Genomic DNA, 19,219 nt, shown 5'->3' with positions numbered 1-19,219 from the left:
CGATTGGTCTACGCTCAATTTGAGTTACGGCTGATAGGTTGAAAAATATGTCAGTCAAAACATACAGCTGGCAAGTTTGTCTGTCAATGTTTGGCGCAAAATACCCCCCTAGCAACCGTCACCGGTTGGTACACGGTCATGGAGCCTTTGGTCACTATCCGCTTTCATGGTCCTTAACTGAAGAGCCTTTTGAAAATGACCCCACAAAAGGATTAATGAATTCTGGTGCACAGCACTTGTAATGTTTACAAGCATTGCACGTGTTTTGTACATTTCTTATAAAAAGTATCATGTTTATGGTGTTTATCTTATTATTTATCATTAAAAATAATTTTTAAAAATAATAAAAATAATAATAATTATTATAATTGTATCAACTTGATTTTGTGAACAGTGCATATTTCTCACTGATTACATAGAATGAATGTTCTCTATTATTATTATTATTACTATTATTAATATTTTATTATTGCATAACAAGAACAACAGCATACAAAAAATGAAGAATACAATGCTTACACTTTTTTACATCTAAAGAATAAATCAGTAGAAAAATAAATAAATAAAATTACAGGGGATATATAAATGACAAAAAAATTGCTAAGAAAATGATTTCAAAACTGCATACATCCTTATAGCTTTTTTATTTTTTGTGTCTTTTAGGGTTTCGATATAATGCTTAAGATCAATTTTAACCAAATAAATATTAAGCTTATCATTGGGCCATTTTTGTTTGTGTACATAATACTTCCCATATATTATCATTAAATTAAAAAACTAAGTTTGCTAAAAAGTTTTGTTATTATTATTGTATATCAAAAAAAAAAAATCTTTACAAGAAAACTGAATTTTTATTTTTGTTAGTTTAAATACAAGATATTCAACATTAAACCAAAACATTTGGGTATATGTGCATTAAAAAACTGGTGTTTTATCGATTCCTCCTCTAATTTACAAAAAGTGCACATAGATTCTATGTCTCTAAAAAAAATGTAACAACTTTTCACTGGATAAATTAAATGTATTAGTTTGTTACTTATTTAATTTTAATGGTGAGACAGTATTTACTAGGTAAGTTCCATTCTTTTTTCCACTCAATCTGTTTAAAAAAGAATTCCAAAAAGATTTGCATTTAGGCAACAATGTGGTTCTGCATAACTTTTTATTACAAGTTATTAAATTTATTGTCTATAATTTTCATACCTTTTATACTTATCTGATTAGTCTGTAAAATATTTGATTCAGAGGATAAATTACCGGATAAGAGCTGAACAAGTCCACTTGGATGAATGTTGATACAAAATTTGAAAGTTTACCCGCCGTTTTCTGAGTCAGTTATTTTTCTCCAGAGCTGAAAATCTCCACTTAAACAGCGACACATGCACCAAACCTCAGCTTACGTAGTCAATAAAGGACATTCTCAAATTCACCATCTTATATGCACAATATATCTTTTTAAGGCTGAAAGTAGCCCTTATCATAACTTGCAAATTTAAGAGAAAATAAATTAAATGAAAAGGCTGTTAATATATATAACCGCTGTTTATGCAAATCACACACAGGAGGCTCATAATCATTGAACATATAATTGTTTGACTAATGACGCTTAGTTTTCATTTTAAAATCTTTATTTGAACGAGGCAACACTTTTATTTTATTTACTTTACCATGGCAAAATATCACACTTTACAATACTTTGATAGTGGATGAATAGATGTGTATTTACTGGCTGCTCAAATGACCATGTCAAACAGATTGAACCACCACTGTAATAAACATTCATTGATTTTTCTTCAGTTTAGTCCCTTTATTCATAAGGGATGGCCACAGCGAAATGAACCGACAACTTATCCAGCATTTGTTTTACTTATCCAGCATATGTTTTACATCTGCCACAAAAATATTATAAACATTCAGAACACCACACAGTCCAGAAGCTGTTTTTGGAGGAGAAAATCAGACAGCACTGTGTATCACTGTGTTTGCCGTGGCTCAGCCCCGCTTGTCACTAAAGTACGAAAGTGACTGAGACAGACAGACAGACAGTCAAACGAACCTGGGTGCGGACCTAAAGTGCTAGTGTGACAGCCCCCTTAACACTGAAAACTGGACTGACACGGTTTTAATTTACTATGATCTTCTATGTGAAGCTGCTTTGACACAATCTACATAGTAAAAGCGCTATACAAATAAAGGTGAACTAAACTGAAAAAGTGTCGAGCACGAAAGTGGAGAGCAGGGGGGGCGTTGGCGGAGAGGTGTCATGGACGAAGAACGGAAGTGAAAAGCGGAGGGTTGTCGCGGATGAAAGTGAAGATGGTTGGGGAGTCGGGACTATAGTAACAGTGAACAGGGGAGTAGGGCGGTTGAGAAGGAGGATCGTTAAAATGAGGTGCCAGATCAAATTTCAGAGGTGCTGGATCCGGAGTGTACCGGCACAATTTAAGGCCTGCTTTTACCCGTACTATAGCAGTAAATGCTGTCTTTTTTTCAAAGGATCAAAATAGGCAGAGCGGTGGAGAGTGAGGACTAGGGTTGAGAAATGCAGCCAGAAACACTCAGTGCTCAATTCTCCATCATACGCTGATCTGCTCATCCACTCATTCTCCTCCATGTTTCTTCTGGTGGCTCAGAAAACTTCCTAAATACGCAAACCTCTCTCCGCAGATGGAGCAGCGGTACGGTTTCTCTCCAGTATGAACCCTCTCGTGGGTCTTCATCACATCAAGTCGCGCAAACGTCTTGTCGCAGTGTGAACACTTATAGGGTCTATCTCCAGTGTGAGTCCTCATGTGGTTTGTTAAGATGCTTGTTTTATTGAAACTCCGCCCACAGATTTTGCACAGGTACGGTTTTTCTCCAGTGTGGTGTCTCTGGTGATAAACCATCTCAGTAGAAGATTTAAATTTCTTCCCGCATTCGGCGCACAGGTACGGTTTCTCTCCGGTGTGAATCCTCTCATGGACATTCAGTTGTGCTTTCTGCCGGAATCGCTTGTTGCAGTATTTGCACTGAAGCGGTTTTTCCTCAGAGTGGAATTTTAGATGGCAGCTTAGAGTGTAGTTGGTTTTGAAGGCTTTTCCGCACTCGCTGCACTGGAACGGCCTCTCGTTGGTGTGAATGCGGATGTGGTTCTTCATGGCGGCTTTATAATTAAAACTCTTGTTGCAGTGAGGGCATTTATACGGCCGCTCGCCTGTGTGGATTCTCTTATGAACCTCCAGGGTCTGTTTATTGCAGAATGATTTGTTGCATACGTCACACTGGACACGCTGTTCACCACTGTGTGTCTTCAAGTGACCTTTTAGCTGACTAAAAGATAAAAAGTCCTTCCCGCACTGTTCACAGTGAAACTCCTTCTTTGCCAGATGCTCTTTCTGGTGAAGTTTTCTCTCCTGTAATGTAGGAAAAATCTTAAGACATCTCCAGCAGACAGAGGCCTTCGGATCTGAGTGTTTTTTTTCGTGAAACAATAAAAACCTTTGACAGGCGAATGCTTTTCCACAGGAGGTGCAAGAGAAACTTTTCTTGGACTTCCGCTTATCTTTTGAAGTTAAAGGCGCTTCTTCATCAGACGATCCAATGTTGTCATCTGAAAGAAGCAGAACTTCAGTAAAATATATGAAGATACATTGAATAGTTACAGGGTTTATACAGAACTTCTTAGGTTGAATTTAATACCTTCAAAAAATATTAACACCAGCACGACTTAGAGCTGCATCTGTAGTGGCGTAAATGAAATATCTTTCCAAATGGAATAACATATTGCAGATAACATAAACATTTAAGTAAAGCAGAAGGATTAATCAAGATGTCACAATAAACCTTTGTGCATAGTTTTTCAACAATGTCATATGTCACGGTGCAGCACGGTAACAAACCGTTTTTGGCCCTGAATTCTCGGCACGGTTAGACAACCGTCCTGAACTGTGCCGATAGATTCAGTGTGACTGTGTTGACGTCGCAGGCGGCTCTGTTGCCAAGCTAAGCTACCACCAGTGATGCCAGATATAGTGGACTTTTTCCAGCCCAAAAGCTGTCCAAAACCCACCCAAACGCACAAACAATTAGACGAATATTTTATTTTTAATAAAATAAACCTAGTTACTTTAACTGTCATAATTGTTAACCATACAGCAACCAGCACCAGCAGTCACACAACCACAACACAACCGAATCACATTGAAACACTCTCTCACCCACACACTGCACTACCTATTGGAGTATGTTTTACTTTCGAAATGGGGAATAAATTCGTCCCATTTGCCATTTTAAATTATTTTGAACATAATGAGGTGCTGCTTGTCAATCAGATAATGCTTCTATGTTTGTTCCTGCTGTCAATTACGGGAAAAAAGATTGATAAAAGTGTCATAATAAACCGCTGTGAGTTTAACTGCAGGCGCTGCGTGATGCGCGTGCAAGCGAGGCTATATTGATTGATCTTGCAGTCGTGGCAATAGACGTGTTGCCAACTACAGGCCTAAGCCAGTCTGTAGATCTTGAGTCCTCCAGCCAGAGGTCCGAAAACTTGCATTTCCCATGTTATAATTTAACGAGCTTGCATATATGGTTGGCTGCAAGCCAGCCGGGTACCCAGTACCCACATGATATCACTCAGCTCCTACTCTCAACATATAAATAAATCCATGCAATTTTTAGAAAAAAGGCCTGCATTTAACACAAATTGAAAATTGTCTAAATAAAATTGGGCTCATCAGATGACATTTATTACTTTTTAATGCCCTTAATTTTTTCAAATTTCCTTTACTACCTTTTACAACCCCGCGGACACCCTGAGTTACTGAATGTTTCAATATTAGAGGACTTCAAGGACTGATGGCAGCAAGTTTTCCATTACATTTTAAAATTTCACAGACCTGCTATCAAAACCTGTGGCCTGTACCATGAAGCTGGATTATCTGGCCAGCTAGCTGAGTTTCAGTTTAGTTTGCATCAATCCTGGGTTTTAGCTACTATGAAGGTAACTCAGCTTTAATCAGTCTTTAAAACTTACACTGCGTAGCTAACCTGCTCTGGAGTAGGAAATGTTCTTTTAAGCTCACATCATATTCTGGCTACATTCATGAAAATATGTTCAAAAAAGATTTTATGTTGTAAATTTATTGCAACAAATAATGTTCTGGCCATGTTCCTGTTATGTTCAGATTATGCTTAAATATTTTCTGGTGATGTTGTTCAGGCTATGCTTATGTTATGTTCGGGATATTTTCTGGTTGCTTTTTGGCTTTATTCTGGCTATGTTTACGTAATTTTCTGGTTATGTTTGTGTTATTTTCGGATTATGGTCACACTGCTTTCTGGTGATATTCAGGTTATGCTCAGATTATATTCTGATATTGTTTACATTTTTTTGCTTAATTTTGAGGATGTTCAGGTTGTGTTCATGTTGTTTTCTGGTTACATTCTGGCTATGCTCAGGTTATGTTCTAGTTAGGTTCCTGTCATTATCTGGTTATGCTGAGGTTATGTTCTAGTTATGTTCACGTCACTATCTGGCCATGTTCAGGTTATGTTTTAAGTATGTTCCCGTCATTATTTGTTTGTGCTCGGGTTATGTTCTAGTTATGTTTCCGTCATTATCTGGTTATGCTCAGGTTATGTTCTAGTTATTTTCCCGTCATAATCTGGCTATGCTCCAGTTATGATCAAGTTATGTTCCAGTCATTATCTGGCCATGCTCAGGTTATGTTCAAGTTATGTTCCAGTCATTATCTGGCTATGCTCAGGTTATGATCAAGTTATGTTCCAGTCATTATCTGGCTATGCTCAGGTTATGTTCAAGTTATGTTCCAGTCATTATCTGGCTATGCTCAGTTTATGTTCTAGTTATGTTACCGTAATTATCTGGTTATGCACAGGTTATGTTTACGTCACTATCTGGCTAATTTCAGGCTATGTTCCTGTCATTATCTGGTTATGCTCAGGTTATTTTCTAGTTATGTTATCCCGTCATTATTTGTTTATGCTCAGGTTATGTTATAGTTATGTTCCCGTCATTAACTGGTTATGCTTAGGTTGTGTTCTAGCTATGTTCCCGTCATTATTTGATTATGCTCAGGTTATGTTCTAGTTATGTTCCCGTCATTATCTGGTTATGCTTAGGTTATGTTCTAGCTATGTTCCCGTCATTATTTGTTTATGCTCAGGTTATGTTCTAGTTATGTTCCCGTCATTATCTGGTTATGCACAGGTTATGTTCACGTCACTATCTGGTAGAGATCTGCGCGGGACTAAATTTTGAATCCCGCTCCCGCCCGCACCCGCCAGGTTTTAGCCCGAACCCGACCGCTCCCACTTATATTAAGAATTTATTGTCCCGCTGCCCGACCCGCCCCGTTTTCTGCCCGCCGCGCCCGATCCCGCTAAAGAGCGGGGGAGAACAAAACCGAAAATCCTCCAGCTATACAGTCCAGACAGCCAAGCTGTCTGTATAAACACACACACACACACACACAGACAAATCTCTCTCTCTCTCTCATACGTGCGTGCGCGCACTAACACACACACAAGCACCAAGCAGACACACAGGCGTTTGCTGTTATATCAACTCAAAGGCTTGTAATACCATGTATCAAGTACCAATGTAATACCAAAAGGTTTTATATAAAGGTATATAAATACTGAGTCGCGTCAGCTCCGGGCCGCAGCGCACATTACTCTTGGGCCGATTCCGGCGTGGATGCAGCAGCGTCGGCTCGCTTACGGCCACCGCATCTGGCCCAATTGATTCGGGCTGGAATCGGGCAGTGAGTCCACAAGCATCCGGAGTCCGGCAGCCGGAGCCGGGCTGAGTGGTAAGTCTCTGGCATGCAAGAATCTAGCCGGAACTGGCCTGAGTGTATTTTGCTATCTGGGAAAGCTCTCTCACTCTCTCTCTCTCTCATTCGCGCGCGCGCGCACAAACATACACACACACACAAGCACCAAGCACACACACAGGCAAAGCTCGCTCGCTCTCTCTCTCTCTCATAGCAATATCCGTGATATTGCTAGACAGCCCGCTCCCGTCCCAAATTAAACCCGTTGCCGACCGCGCCCGCGATTTATTCGGAAATTTATTCCCGCGCCGCAGAAATCTGGTCGGGTCCTGCGGCTGTCCCGCGGGCGCCGCAGGACCCGACCAGATTTCTACTATCTGGCTATGTTCAGGTTATGTTCCTGTCATTATCTGGTTATGCTCAGGTTATTTTCTAGTTATGTTCCCGTCATTATTTGTTTATGCTCAGGTTATGTTCTAGTTACGTTCCCGTCATTATCTGGTTATGCTCAGGTTATGTTTTAGTTATGCTCCCGTCATTATTTGTTTATGCTCAGGTTATATTCTAGTTATGTTCCCGTCATTATCTGGTTATGCTCAGCAGAGCTAAACAATTAATCGTTAAAAGATCGCAATCTCGATTCGACCGCCTAGACCAGGGGTGTCCAAACTATGGCCCGCAGGACATCTGCCGCCCGCAATTAGTTTTGTGGCGGCCCGCGACGCTTTTTATAAATATTAATAGAATCTGGCCCGCTAAACAAAAATGAACGTAATTCAATAAATAACCACAGGGTGTCGCTATGACATGCCTTCCATTAGGCAGCAGTTCCTGTTATGAAGTAAAACGAACGGACAAAACTGAAGGAAACATAATTGATAATTATGTTTTGGCGAGACATGGCACAATCAAGAAAAAGGAAAATAAACAGAGAGTGCAGGAAATTTCAGTCACGTTGGGGCAAAGAATATTTCTTCACAGAGGTCAGTGGAATATGTGTCTGTTTAATTTGCCAGGAATCAGGTGCAGTAATGAAGGAATATAATATTAAAAGACATTATAAAATAAAACATCTGGCCTTCAGCTCTTACACTGGTGCCAAACAAGATCAAAAAGTAAAACATTTAGCAGCTGCTCTATCAGCTCAACAATAGCAGTTTTTTCGTGCTAATAAAGTGCAAGAAAATTGAACGCTGGCTAGTTATCAGTAGGGCCAGACGGAATCTGCAGACGTTTTTTGCTATTTCTGTGGAGAATTTTGGTAAAAATCTGCAGATTTCTGCAGAATTATTTTGGGAGTATCATAACTACAACCTTAGAATATTACATAAAAAATAATATCTTTTTAACTTTTATTTAATGTTTAAAATCCAATTAGATTCACTTTATTTGGTAAATAAAGTAAGTTTGTCATATAATATATCTAGTAAAAGACAGAAAATATGATTGTACACACTGTATTGTACATAAATCAGATCAACATTTTCACATTAGTCAATAATAGTACTGAAATTAATAAAAAAAAATGAATAAATTTAGATTTACACACATTTACTCAAGTAAATAAACAGAATTAATGATGGGCAAAAAATCTGCAGAATTCTGCACATGCAGATTCCGTTTGGGCCTAGTTATGAGGTAGCTCAGCTAATCGCACAGCACAAGAAACCCTTCACTGAAGGAGAATTTATATAGGAGTGTCTGATGAGTGTTGCAACTGTAATTTGGCCAAAAAAGATTCAAGATTTTAAAAACGTAAGTCTTTCTAGAAACACAGTTGGACAATGAATTAAAATAATTTCATAATACACACACACAAATATATATATATATATATATATATATATATATATATATATATATATATATATATATATATATATAGATATATATGCACGTGTTTGTGGAATGTATGTAAAATTTGGCCCGGGACAACTTTTTTTTTTTTTTTTTTTGTATCTCACCCTCGGCCCCAAAAAGTTTGGACACCCCTGCCCTAGACGATATAAATCCAGCATTTCTACGATTCTGCCAATTATATTTTCGAGTTCAGGAGAGAAGAGAAGGCGGCTGCACGAGTCTTTTCATTGTTTCACACACGTTGCTCAGTGACATTGACATCTCCAAATGATGTTGAATGAGTCACAAACTGTATTCATAAGGTATAATTCACCTAAAAATGTCATTTTTGTTTTAATGTAATGATGTTTTCGCGATCGGGAAATCACACGTGACGTGTGCGCTCTACTTAATAATAGACGCGCGCGTCTACTTTAGTGAACAGAACCTGCATATGTTGCGAGTAACAGGTAATACAGTATCACCTGTGTGAAAGGGCACTCAAGGTATTCCGCTGTCAGATGACAGGGAAGGAGCTTTTATGACCACGGGAAATGCAAACGGCAGAAGAGTAAAAACTTAAAGCACACAGGTTTGCAAACCCCACCTAAAATTGAGGTGCAGATGAGAGCGATCATGACACGTCACGTGGTGAATAATGATCCACCAGCTGAGATCAATCGAGTACGCGCTTCATGGAGAAGGCGCCCGAATCTCGATGCGTTGCATTCACTGCAATCAGCGCAAATGCCCGCTAAAAGTCAAATCTAATACTGTACATATCATCGCCAAAGGAGCTCGCCTTTACTAAGTTTACACTGAAACTGCGTCTCATAACAAACAGCGGTATTCCGCCGGTGTTCATCGCAAGAATCTTGCGCTGCCTGCTCATAAATTGGGTCGGCTGACTCGCCAGCTTTTCCACTAGCACAGAAAAATGAAGATCATCTCAGACTGAACATTTAAATTGACACAAACTGAAACCAAATATTTTAAAGAGTGATAGAAGTGAGACTTTACTTTCTTTCTTTTGTCTATTCTTTTTTGAGGTGTATATTATTTATATTTTTTATTTATTTACTGATGACTGCTTTGCAGCTTTCATCAATGAATTGAATGATTTATTATAATCTTTTGTTTGTTTTGTAGCAGAAATATTATTTATTAAATTGACATGCATATAAAAACAGCAGTACAAAATAAATATTTCTTACTGCAATGCTTCATTTTTGTTTGATGCAAACTATACAATTATTTTTCATAAAGTAACAGACTTTTTATAGCAGATAACCTACATTCATGCACATTTAAGGCAGTATCATAATGAGAAATGTAATTCATTTTTACTATTATTGTCATTTTCATCATCATTAATATTCTATAATTATTAGACAATCATTTTGGAATTATTGCACACAAATATCAATGTCTTCACAGCATTAGTTAGATAGTTGTTTCTGTTTTTTTGTCAGTCCTATTGATGTTGTTTTAAAATACAATAAATCCCTTAAAAAGCAATTTGCAGCGGTGCTCAATCATTTTTGGTGGTTGCTCCTAAATTTTTTCTGGTGCACCTAAATTTATTTTGGTGCTCCTAAATATTTGAAGTTGGGAGCACCGGTGCTACTAAGTAAAAAAGTTAATTTCGAGCCCTGCTATATATTATTGAATATAATCTGATAATGGCAAATGTCTGATTTTACAGTGAATAAAATTGTCTAATATGACAGACTGCAAGCATATATCTCAAACATAATAATTCAACATCAAAATTATTATAAGTAGAATAGAATTATTTATAGAAACCAGTAGACCTACACATAATATTATTATCGAGGTTGTGCCATATGTTTGTTTTTACCATACCTTTATTTTACATCTACAGAATCGTGAGAAAATCGTGATCTTTATTTTAAGCAAAAAAAATTGCGATTCTCATTTTAGCTAGAATCGTGCAGCTCTAATGCTCAGGTTATGTTCACGTCACTATCTGGCTATGTTCAGGTTATGTTCTAGTTATGTTCCCGTCATTATCTGGCTATGCGCAGGTTATGTTCTAGTTATGTTTCCATCATTATCTGGCTATGTTCAGGTTATGTTCTAGTTTAGAAATCACAAACCAAAACCAACAAAGCCTGATTGAACTGGTCTGGTTTTGACAACTCAAAACTAATCCTGTAATCTGGAGTTTGTTAAACCACCATTATGGAAGAGCAAAGAGTAAGCAACAGGAAACCTGATCTTACAGAGTCTCTGCTGACATTTACAAATCATGAAAAACAGCAAGAAGTCATAAAAGAAACAAACCTGCAGGAATAAATTCATCATCATTATTGTCCTCATCATCATTATCATCATCTTTTCCATTTTCATCATTATCACCATCATCATCCTCCTGGTCTCTCTGGTCTTCTTCTTCTGTGATGTTTTCAGTTCTCTGTATCAGGTTCCTGCAGTCCTCCAGTCTGATGGAGCACATCTTCAGTGTGGTCTGCTGTTCTCCAGCGTTTGGCTCAGAGCTCTGATGATCCTGAGCGTCAGTATAACAGAGTAAAGTCAGGCTGAGCTCTGAGTTCTGTGTGTCTCTGAATCTCTGAGCTCTGACGCCGCACATCGAATCCTGATGCTGAAAAACACAAGAAACATCAGCTACGTCTGACAGAGAGCTCATCAATCCACCTTCAGGACATGAAGATCTGCTCAAACCTCTGGCTGGAGTTTCTCTCCTCTTTCTCTTAGCTTGGCCTCCAGCGACGCCACCTCTTTCTTCAACTGACAGATTTGACTAAGGAAATCCTCAATATCCAGCATGGACAGATCAGTTCCTACTGATTTACAGCAGCTCACGTCCACCTGCACCTCCATACTCATGACCTGTACACAAACACCACATCATCAGCAAACACACACGTTCATATCCATAATCAAACCATCAAACTCAGAATGAGAGAAAATCTGCACAGAAAGCAAGTAAAATACTGACATTTATAATGTACATTATATAAACTGTCAGTGCCCACAAAAAAAATGTACTCTGGTAATGTACAATTTTTGAATTAGTTATTCTACAACTATGGGTATTTTACAATACAACAGACCATTGTTTACTGTAGTAAAAAACAAAGTAGGCTACAATATATATGTTACATCAGTTCACTGCAGTTAATACTACAGTATGCTGGAGAATTCATTAACAAACAGTTGTAATAATTATAATATATACACAGTGCATATGTGCTGTATAGTATGGTTCAAAAACACTGTAGTATTTCCAATAATTTCTAATAATATTTATGCATTTGCATTGTCATGAATGTGTTTTAGTTTCATAACAGGGTATGTTTATAAAAGGAAAAATAACAAAGTAAAACATATATATTACTATCAACGTGAAATATTTCAGAGTGCTACTGAAATTGAATATTTTTAAAGCAGTTTTACTACAAATAACATCGTTTAAAAGTGTTCGTGCAGTAAAACAGCAACCTTGTTGTTAGCCTACTTGTTTTTACCGTTAGTTAAGCACCCATTTTGCGACGAATAAAACAATGTAAGGTGCTTAAATCATAGAAATCACTTATTAGCCATGGCTTATTCCAGCTGTTTATAAAACGGTGTATAACGTCATATAGTAGAACAACAAACACTCACCATCGTTTCCATTGAGGGCTCCAGTGTTTATTCCTTCAGTGGTTTGGCGGTCCAGTAGAAGAAAATTACCACAGCGCCCCCTACAGTACTGCTTAGCTATCGCCATTAATATTATGAAGAAAAAAAATATATAGCTTCTTCACCCAGTGACTCTTGATACTACCATGATGAAATAAATCGATAAAATTATGACATAACAAAACGAGTTGGTCCAACCTATTGTGTTTTGTTAAGGTTTATATCTACCCCAACCCTAAACCTCTCTTATTATAATGAAAAATAGTAATTAATGTCCAGTCTTAAAATTGTGCAGTAGCCGCAGTTAACCCTATCTTTTACAGTCTATGATATATAAACGCGACGTTATTAAAGCCCCTGGATTTTTTCTTATACGTAACGTTAATTTGCTTTCTGAACCCACGTCAGACATATAATAAATATATTATTTGTTTACAATTCAAGCTAGAAAGTCAGAGTAATAAATATGTTTAATGCATAAACATTTTGGCAAATGTGTATTAATATTATTTATATTAAAATACGTTAGTAGTATGCATTGGCGTTTTAGTGTGTTTGGCTCCACCTCTTGGCTCGCCGTACACAGTGTAGTCAATATGGCGGCGTCCATAACTTCAGTTCACTTTTAGCGACAAACAATAAAGAAAAAAAACTAGCGTATGAAATTGACATTAACGTGAGTTCGATGTCTTGTCATCTGAATGCCTAAATAACGTATGGTTTAATCAGTTGTAATTATGCATATTTTAACCACGTCGACTTGCGTTGTGTTTTAACAAGTGATGGCAATTCATTAACATTGATTTATTAATTTGTACACATTTCTCTATTAATCGTTTTCTGAATGTCAGATTATACTTAAAAAGCCCCAGCAATGTTATAAAAATAGGTATATGTGTGTATGTATATAAAAATGCAGTGATACCTTGTATATAACATTGTATATAGTCCATTACATTTTTACCCTGATATAGTTTAATAAATAATTTACACGACGTTTTGACATGTAAAATTGTGCATGTCAATGTCGTAAAAATGGCATGCACAAAAAAGTAATAAAAAACTCATCATTCATTTTGACCTGAGTTTTAATGGGGAATAAGAAATGACTTTTCTTACAGCAAAGCCATGAAAGTTGTCCCAAAACTTTAGCACTATGACAACACTTTCTGCTATAAGTGATGAATTACTGTAGGTGGTAAACATACTGTCAGTCAAAAATGCATATTACTTATATGTAATCATTTTGTATTTTTCTTGAATTAAATTGAAGAACAGTCACCATGTTCATTTGCATGTTGACCTTTACTCACTCAATACTGATATTTGCTCATCATCAGTGTTTATTCTGCAGATGTGTTTTTCTCTGATAGGCTGGGGATGTCCAGGCTGGCTGTGGTGTTCGGGGGTTCGCGTGGCATCGGGCGAGCAGTCTCTAAGCTGTTGGCACAGAGGGGTCACAGGATTGTGCTGTTGTCTAGGAATAAAGAAGCTGCACAGGCCACTGCTCAATCTCTCCCTGGAGGTGAATCTTTTAAAATGTCCGAGAGTCCTTTAATAGGTGTTTGTTTAATTCAGGAGTATACATTTAATTTCAGAAAACCATTTGGGCCTAAGCTGCGATGTCTCAAAAGAAGAAGAGGTTCAGAAAGCGTTTGAGACCATCAATAAGACCTGTGGCACTGTAGGGTTCCTGGTCAATGCGGCTGGCATCAACAGGTCAGACAGGATACTAAGAAATAATGCAGAAAGTAGAGGTAACACTTTATTTTAATGGGCCATTTCAACAGACATTTAACCCTAACCCCAGCCTAACAGTGTACTTATAATCTAATGAAAATTAGTTGGCATGTAGATGTAATTTAAATTCAACTATCGGACCATCAAAATAAAGTGTGACCAATGTAGATTGTGATCTTGAAAATACATGTGACAGATTGAAGATTAATTTCAGTATTTGGCTTCTAGTCAATGATCATGACCAAATAGGAGTGAAGAAGATAAATGTCACATTATTCCTCTAATAAAATAATGAATATGTGTTTATTTTAAAGAGATGCGCTATTATTGAGGAGTAAATCTGAAGACATGCTGTCTGTTTTGCACACTAACCTGCTGGGCTCCATGCTCACATGTAAGGCCGCTGTACGAAACATGCTCAGTCATGGAGGAGCCATTGTCAACATTGGTGAGCCATATTTCACAATGTACACTGTCTTATGATGATCTTATTTGTTATTTCAATTCAGAAGTGACAGCAAGGTTAAGATGAAAAAAGTGACTCTGCATCAGTAACTGAACATTTTGTGTTGATTAATTCACCACAAGATGGCGCTACAGCTTTAATATTTTAAATAATTTCACTGATTGAGCACGTCTTTCCGCACGACTTACAATGGAAATCGAATTTTTCATTTGGGTAATTAACAGAATATAAAAAAATGTTTGTTTGTTTTTTTTGGTTGAAATATTTATTTTGCATCAGTTAGGTTTGATATATAGCTCTATGATCCTATTGATGTTTACTAGCCAGAATAATGATATATTGAAGTTTTAGACAAAAATAATGTTAATAAAAATATGTAGCATGTGTTTTTGTCCAGTAAAAGAGTTTAAAACATATTCGTAATTGCATCAAATAAAATGGACAATAGTATTAGCATATTCAAATGCAAATAAGGCGTTTAATATTATCTTTCACAATGTTTGTGAAAATTAAATGTCAGCAAATGTGTCTGATATCATTGTCATTTAGCATAACATATATTTATGTAAAAATGAAGCAACATGATTATTCTCAAGTGTACTTGTACTGTCTAATCAATCTTTTTATTTTACTTGTTGAAAAATGGAAAAACCTACACTGTAAAAATTTTTTTGTTGATGTTGAATCAAATGAGCTTTTCAGGTAATCTCAAATCAATCAAACTGACTAAAAATATTAAGTTAAATTCTGTATAACATCCGCTGCGTTAAAACATGCTGGATAAGTTGGTGGTTCATTCCGCTGTGGCGACCCCGAATTAATAAAGGGACTAAGCTGACAAGAAAATGAATGAATGAATGAACATTTGTTGAAACCTGATTAACTTACCCTGTAAAAAAACAGTTCCACACAATTCACTCATGTTGTCCCAACACAAATCGATTAATTTAACTTAACAAATTTAAGTGGATTGAACACAAAACTATGAAGTTGTCCTAAAAATCCCCTCAAGAATTGTGTCGTTTCTGTTCATCTTAAATAAGTACACTGTAAAAAAATACTGGTTACCTTTAATTTTTAAGCTGAATCAAATTAACATTGAGAGTCCATTAAACTTACATTATGTTAAACTGAATTAAAACAGCTTGTGTAACTTATAAAATTAGGTTAGAACATGATTAACTTAGTTTAATATATGTTGTCATGACTAAGTGATAATTTTTTTTTTATGGTGTAGCTTGAACATAAAGCAAAATCCTTTTTGTGTGTATTAAAACAACTTAAAGTAACAAAAGCATTTGTTGTCAGGACTTTTTGTTATTTGATGTTTTCAGTGTAGTGGTTTGAAGGATAGTGTAAACTGTGCACAGTGGTGGAGAAAGTACTGAAAAGTAAAAGTTTTAGTCATCATACAGTAAACATCCGTCATATCTCATCAGTGACATGCGGTCTAAACAGTCTCTGAGTCAATGCGTGTTAAAGTATCTTCTTGGACACTTTTAATGCTTCCAAACAATTTGCTGCAGGTCTTGAGGTAGTTCATTATGATGTGATTTACTTTCTATATGTGATCTGATTGGACAGGAATAACAGGACTGATTTTTCTAATCCCCATAGACAGGTAATAATAAAGTAGTGACTGCAGGTTGAAGGAAAGTAGTGGAGTAAAAGTACCAATACTGCACTAAAAATGTACTCCGGGGAAAGTAAAAGTACACATTTTTAAAACTACTTAGTAAATTACAATTCCCGAGAAACACTACTCAATTACAGTAGTTTGAGTATTTGTAATTTGTTACTTTTACACCACTGCTGGTGTATTACACATAATGTCACATGTATTGGTTAGAAGACGCTCACGCTAAAGATGTTGGAGTTTTTCTGCTATGAAAGAAAGATTTGCAATAAAGGATTTAGAACAGAGATGCTCAAAGTAGGCCCCGCGGCAGGCCAAAGTTAGCCCATTATAACCTTTGATTTGGCCCAATGTCCTCTGAGAAAAGAGTGAGAAGGATGGAGAGGGCTGAGCCAAAAGCCTTTATAAGAGATTGTCATTTCTAATTTGGCGTAATTTTTTTTTGTATGTTTGTTTTATTGCTGAACTACAGAAAAAAAAGCTAACTAAAATGAAATCTCATCTTATTCTCGTCCGCTTTTCTGGGACTGGATCGCGGTGGGCAGCAGTCTTAGGGGAGAAACCCAGACTTCCCTCTCCCCAGACACTTCCTCCAGCTCCTCCGGGGGGATCCCGAGACATTCCCAGGCCACCTGAGAGAATAGTCCCTCCAATGTGTCCTGTATCTTCCCCAAGGCCTCCTCCCAGTGGTACATGGTAGGCGTCCAAGGGGCATCTGAAACAGATGCCTGAGCCACCTCAGCTGACATCTCTCGATGTGGAGGATAAGCAGCTCTACTTCGAGCTCCTCACCCTGTCTATAAGGGTGTGTTCTGCCAACCTGCAAAGGAAACTCATTTCGGCTGCTTGTATCCGAGATCTTGTCCTTTCGGTCATGACCCAAAGCTCATGACCATAGGTGAGAGTAGAAAAGTAGATTGACAGGTAAATTAAGAGCTTTGCCTTTAGGCTCAGCTCCTTCTTCAACACAACAGACCAGTACATCGACTGCATTGCTGCTGCCGTTGCACCGATCCGCCTGTCAATCTCACGCTCCATCCTTCCCTTACTCATGAACAAAACCCCAAGATACTTGAACTTCTCCATCTGGGGTAAGGACTTTCCTCCAACCTGGAGATGAAAAACCACCTTTTTCCGGTGCAGCAACATGGCCTAGGACTTGAATTAAAATGTTTTAATTAAATGTTGTAAAAAGAAAAAAAAAAAGATTTTTAAAAATGTAAATGATGTCAATCAGGAGCAAATCAAAGCAAAAACTAGTGTAGTGCTCCATTCTGTTATAAATGAGATTGTTTTTGTCTTTACTGTAATAAGTTCATTATAAAATGTAAAAAAAAAAAGATGCTGTATTATTAGTTAACATAAAGCAGTGTTTTCTAGTTATTTTTAAATATTATTAAACAAACTAGAAAATTACCCATGACAGCTATATTTACTAGCCTTAATCAAGTTTGATTTTTGGCCTTTCATAAGAAAAAGTTTGGGCACCCCTGATTTAGAGCAGGGGTTCCCAAACCTTTCAGCCTGCGATCCCCAAAATAGCAATGGCAGTGACTCTTGACCCCCATTTTTCAAGGTGGTTATACTGTAAATATATAAACATTGCAGACACTACAGGCATATATAAACATGAGCATATTGACAACACAAAAATGCCACAGTCTATAAACAATATCATGTTTTTTTTATAGTCATTTATTAATTAAATTACATTTTAAATTAAAAATGAAAGGCTGATGGCTGATTTTTATTCGTATGTTGTCGTTTCTACGCAACGGTTAACTCTCTTCTGTGGGTTATGAATAAAATATGGTAATTCAAATAGTTTAATAAAATTTATTTTAGTTTTAGTCACAGAGCAACCCCTTGTCATGATCCCGCGACCCCCACTTTGAGAACCACTGATTTAGAGAATAGAATGAAGACAAAAAAATCAGTTTCATTTGATTTCTTTGTGTTTTGTTTTTGTCATCAGACAATTTTTTGTAATTGCCTCAATATACCTATATAATTTTCAGTATATTAATATATACTATAAAATAAACATTAAAGTATAAAATATAAATATCTGTTTTGGTCAAAAATCTGCCCATTCCTTATATTTGTGTGTTTTTGTTTTTGTAATCAGGCTATTTTTTGTAAATGGCCCAAATATACCAATATAATTATCAGTATAAATTAATATATAAAATAAAAATATAAAATATCTGTTTTTGTTCAAAACTCGTCCCATTCCTTATACGATTATAATTCAGTAGTATTTCTAAGCTTGTGATGTGTTTCCTCAGGTTCAGTGGTGGGTGTGAAGGGTAATGCTGGTCAGTGTGTGTACAGCGCCAGTAAAGCTGGACTAGAGGGATTCACTCGCTCACTGGCAAAGGAAGTGGCTTCCCGTAACATACGAGTGAACTTGGTGGCTCCAGGTCTTTTTTCCTTTTAATTACCACTAATACTGTTACTACTTTATATTAACAGCAACTCTGAATTCATTGTGTCTGGCCTTCCAGGATTGATTCACACAGACATGACTGCAGGACTGGCAGAAGAAGCAGCGGTGAGGACCATTCCATTGGGCCGTTTTGGGGAACCTGCAGAAGTGGCCCAGGCTGTGCTTTTCCTCCTGGAGTCGCCTTATATCACAGGACAGATTCTGCTGGTGGACGGAGGACTGCAGCTGCTGATGTAATGATTCTATGAGTCACTGAAGTATTAAAGTGCATATTTTCGTTTTGGTGATTATACCCAATATCTCTATTTAGGGGTTGAGTCAAAGCTTGATATTGTTAATCTTCTTCTCATTGCTGTGTGGAATTCTGAGTCATGTAAAACATTGTGTAAGAGTAGTTTTGGACCATCTGGATTAGATTAATGTTATTTTTAGTTCACTGGAGTTTTTGGGTTATTGCTGCATGTTCCATACTTAAGATAATGGAGGTCACAGATCAACCAGCGGAGGATATGACTCGTTTTGTGATGTCATTTCTATTTTTAGCATACATATTTTATTCAGATATAAATGATGTTAGAATCGCAGGTTTGTAAAAGATCAGAAATATACAGATTTTAAAATCAAGAATGAACTAAACA

At 36.9% G+C, this 19,219-nt stretch overlaps 2 protein-coding genes and 1 long non-coding RNA gene across 5 annotated transcripts in view; 2 read left to right on the top strand and 1 right to left on the bottom strand.

The window, feature by feature from the left end:
• Window positions 1–1,610: 1,610 nt before the first annotated feature.
• si:ch211-191d2.2 lies at window positions 1,611–12,315 on the bottom strand. 2 transcript variants are annotated; one of them, XM_087298221.1, is made up of 5 exons: window positions 12,273–12,315; window positions 11,328–11,495; window positions 10,929–11,247; window positions 3,481–3,592; window positions 1,611–3,395 (listed from the first exon to the last, which is right to left on the bottom strand). In XM_087298221.1, exons 1-5 carry the CDS (start codon window positions 12,282–12,284, stop codon window positions 3,305–3,307), a joined length of 702 nt encoding a protein of 233 aa, XP_087154347.1. In that variant the 5' UTR covers window positions 12,285–12,315; the 3' UTR covers window positions 1,611–3,304. The 2 variants fall into 2 exon arrangements, with proteins under 2 accessions (XP_087154347.1, XP_087154346.1); XM_087298220.1 differs by having other exon boundaries at window positions 1,611–3,592.
• Window positions 8,738–11,559, top strand: LOC147839164 (uncharacterized). Its single transcript, XR_015518396.1, has 3 exons — window positions 8,738–9,305; window positions 10,253–10,669; window positions 10,714–11,559. It is a non-coding gene; the product is annotated as an uncharacterized LOC147839164 (long non-coding RNA).
• Window positions 12,316–12,872: 557 nt separating the features above from the next.
• cbr4 (carbonyl reductase 4) overlaps window positions 12,873–19,219 on the top strand; it is a 6,483-nt gene continuing 136 nt past the window's right edge. Inside the window, 6 exon segments of one of the 2 annotated variants that reach the window (NM_205656.3) lie at window positions 12,873–12,966; window positions 13,664–13,815; window positions 13,889–14,009; window positions 14,345–14,478; window positions 18,421–18,555; window positions 18,640–19,219. The exon segment at window positions 18,640–19,219 is cut by the window's right edge and continues 136 nt beyond it. In NM_205656.3, coding sequence (NP_991219.3) covers window positions 13,671–13,815; window positions 13,889–14,009; window positions 14,345–14,478; window positions 18,421–18,555; window positions 18,640–18,818 — 714 coding nt within the window. In that variant the 5' untranslated portion in view covers window positions 12,873–12,966; window positions 13,664–13,670 and the 3' untranslated portion in view covers window positions 18,819–19,219. 2 annotated transcript variants of the gene reach the window in all.

Source organism: Danio rerio, chromosome 20 (assembly GCF_052040795.2).
Source record: "Danio rerio strain M-AB ecotype USA chromosome 20, GRCz13ab, whole genome shotgun sequence".
Lineage (NCBI taxonomy): Eukaryota > Metazoa > Chordata > Actinopteri > Cypriniformes > Danionidae > Danio > Danio rerio.
Note: the sequence above shows the minus strand (reverse complement) of the source record. Positions and strands in the feature narration are given on the sequence as shown.

What these genes read in the sequence shown, in the direction of transcription:
- si:ch211-191d2.2 (XM_087298220.1), bottom strand. An exon ending in GAGAGAAACTCCAGCCAGAG is followed by an intron (nt 11,248 to 11,327) that starts GTTTGAGCAGAT and finishes TGTGTTTTTCAG; the next exon opens with CATCAGGATTCGATGTGCGG. An exon ending in TGATGAATTTATTCCTGCAG is followed by an intron (nt 3,593 to 10,928) that starts GTTTGTTTCTTT and finishes TGCTTCTTTCAG; the next exon opens with ATGACAACATTGGATCGTCT.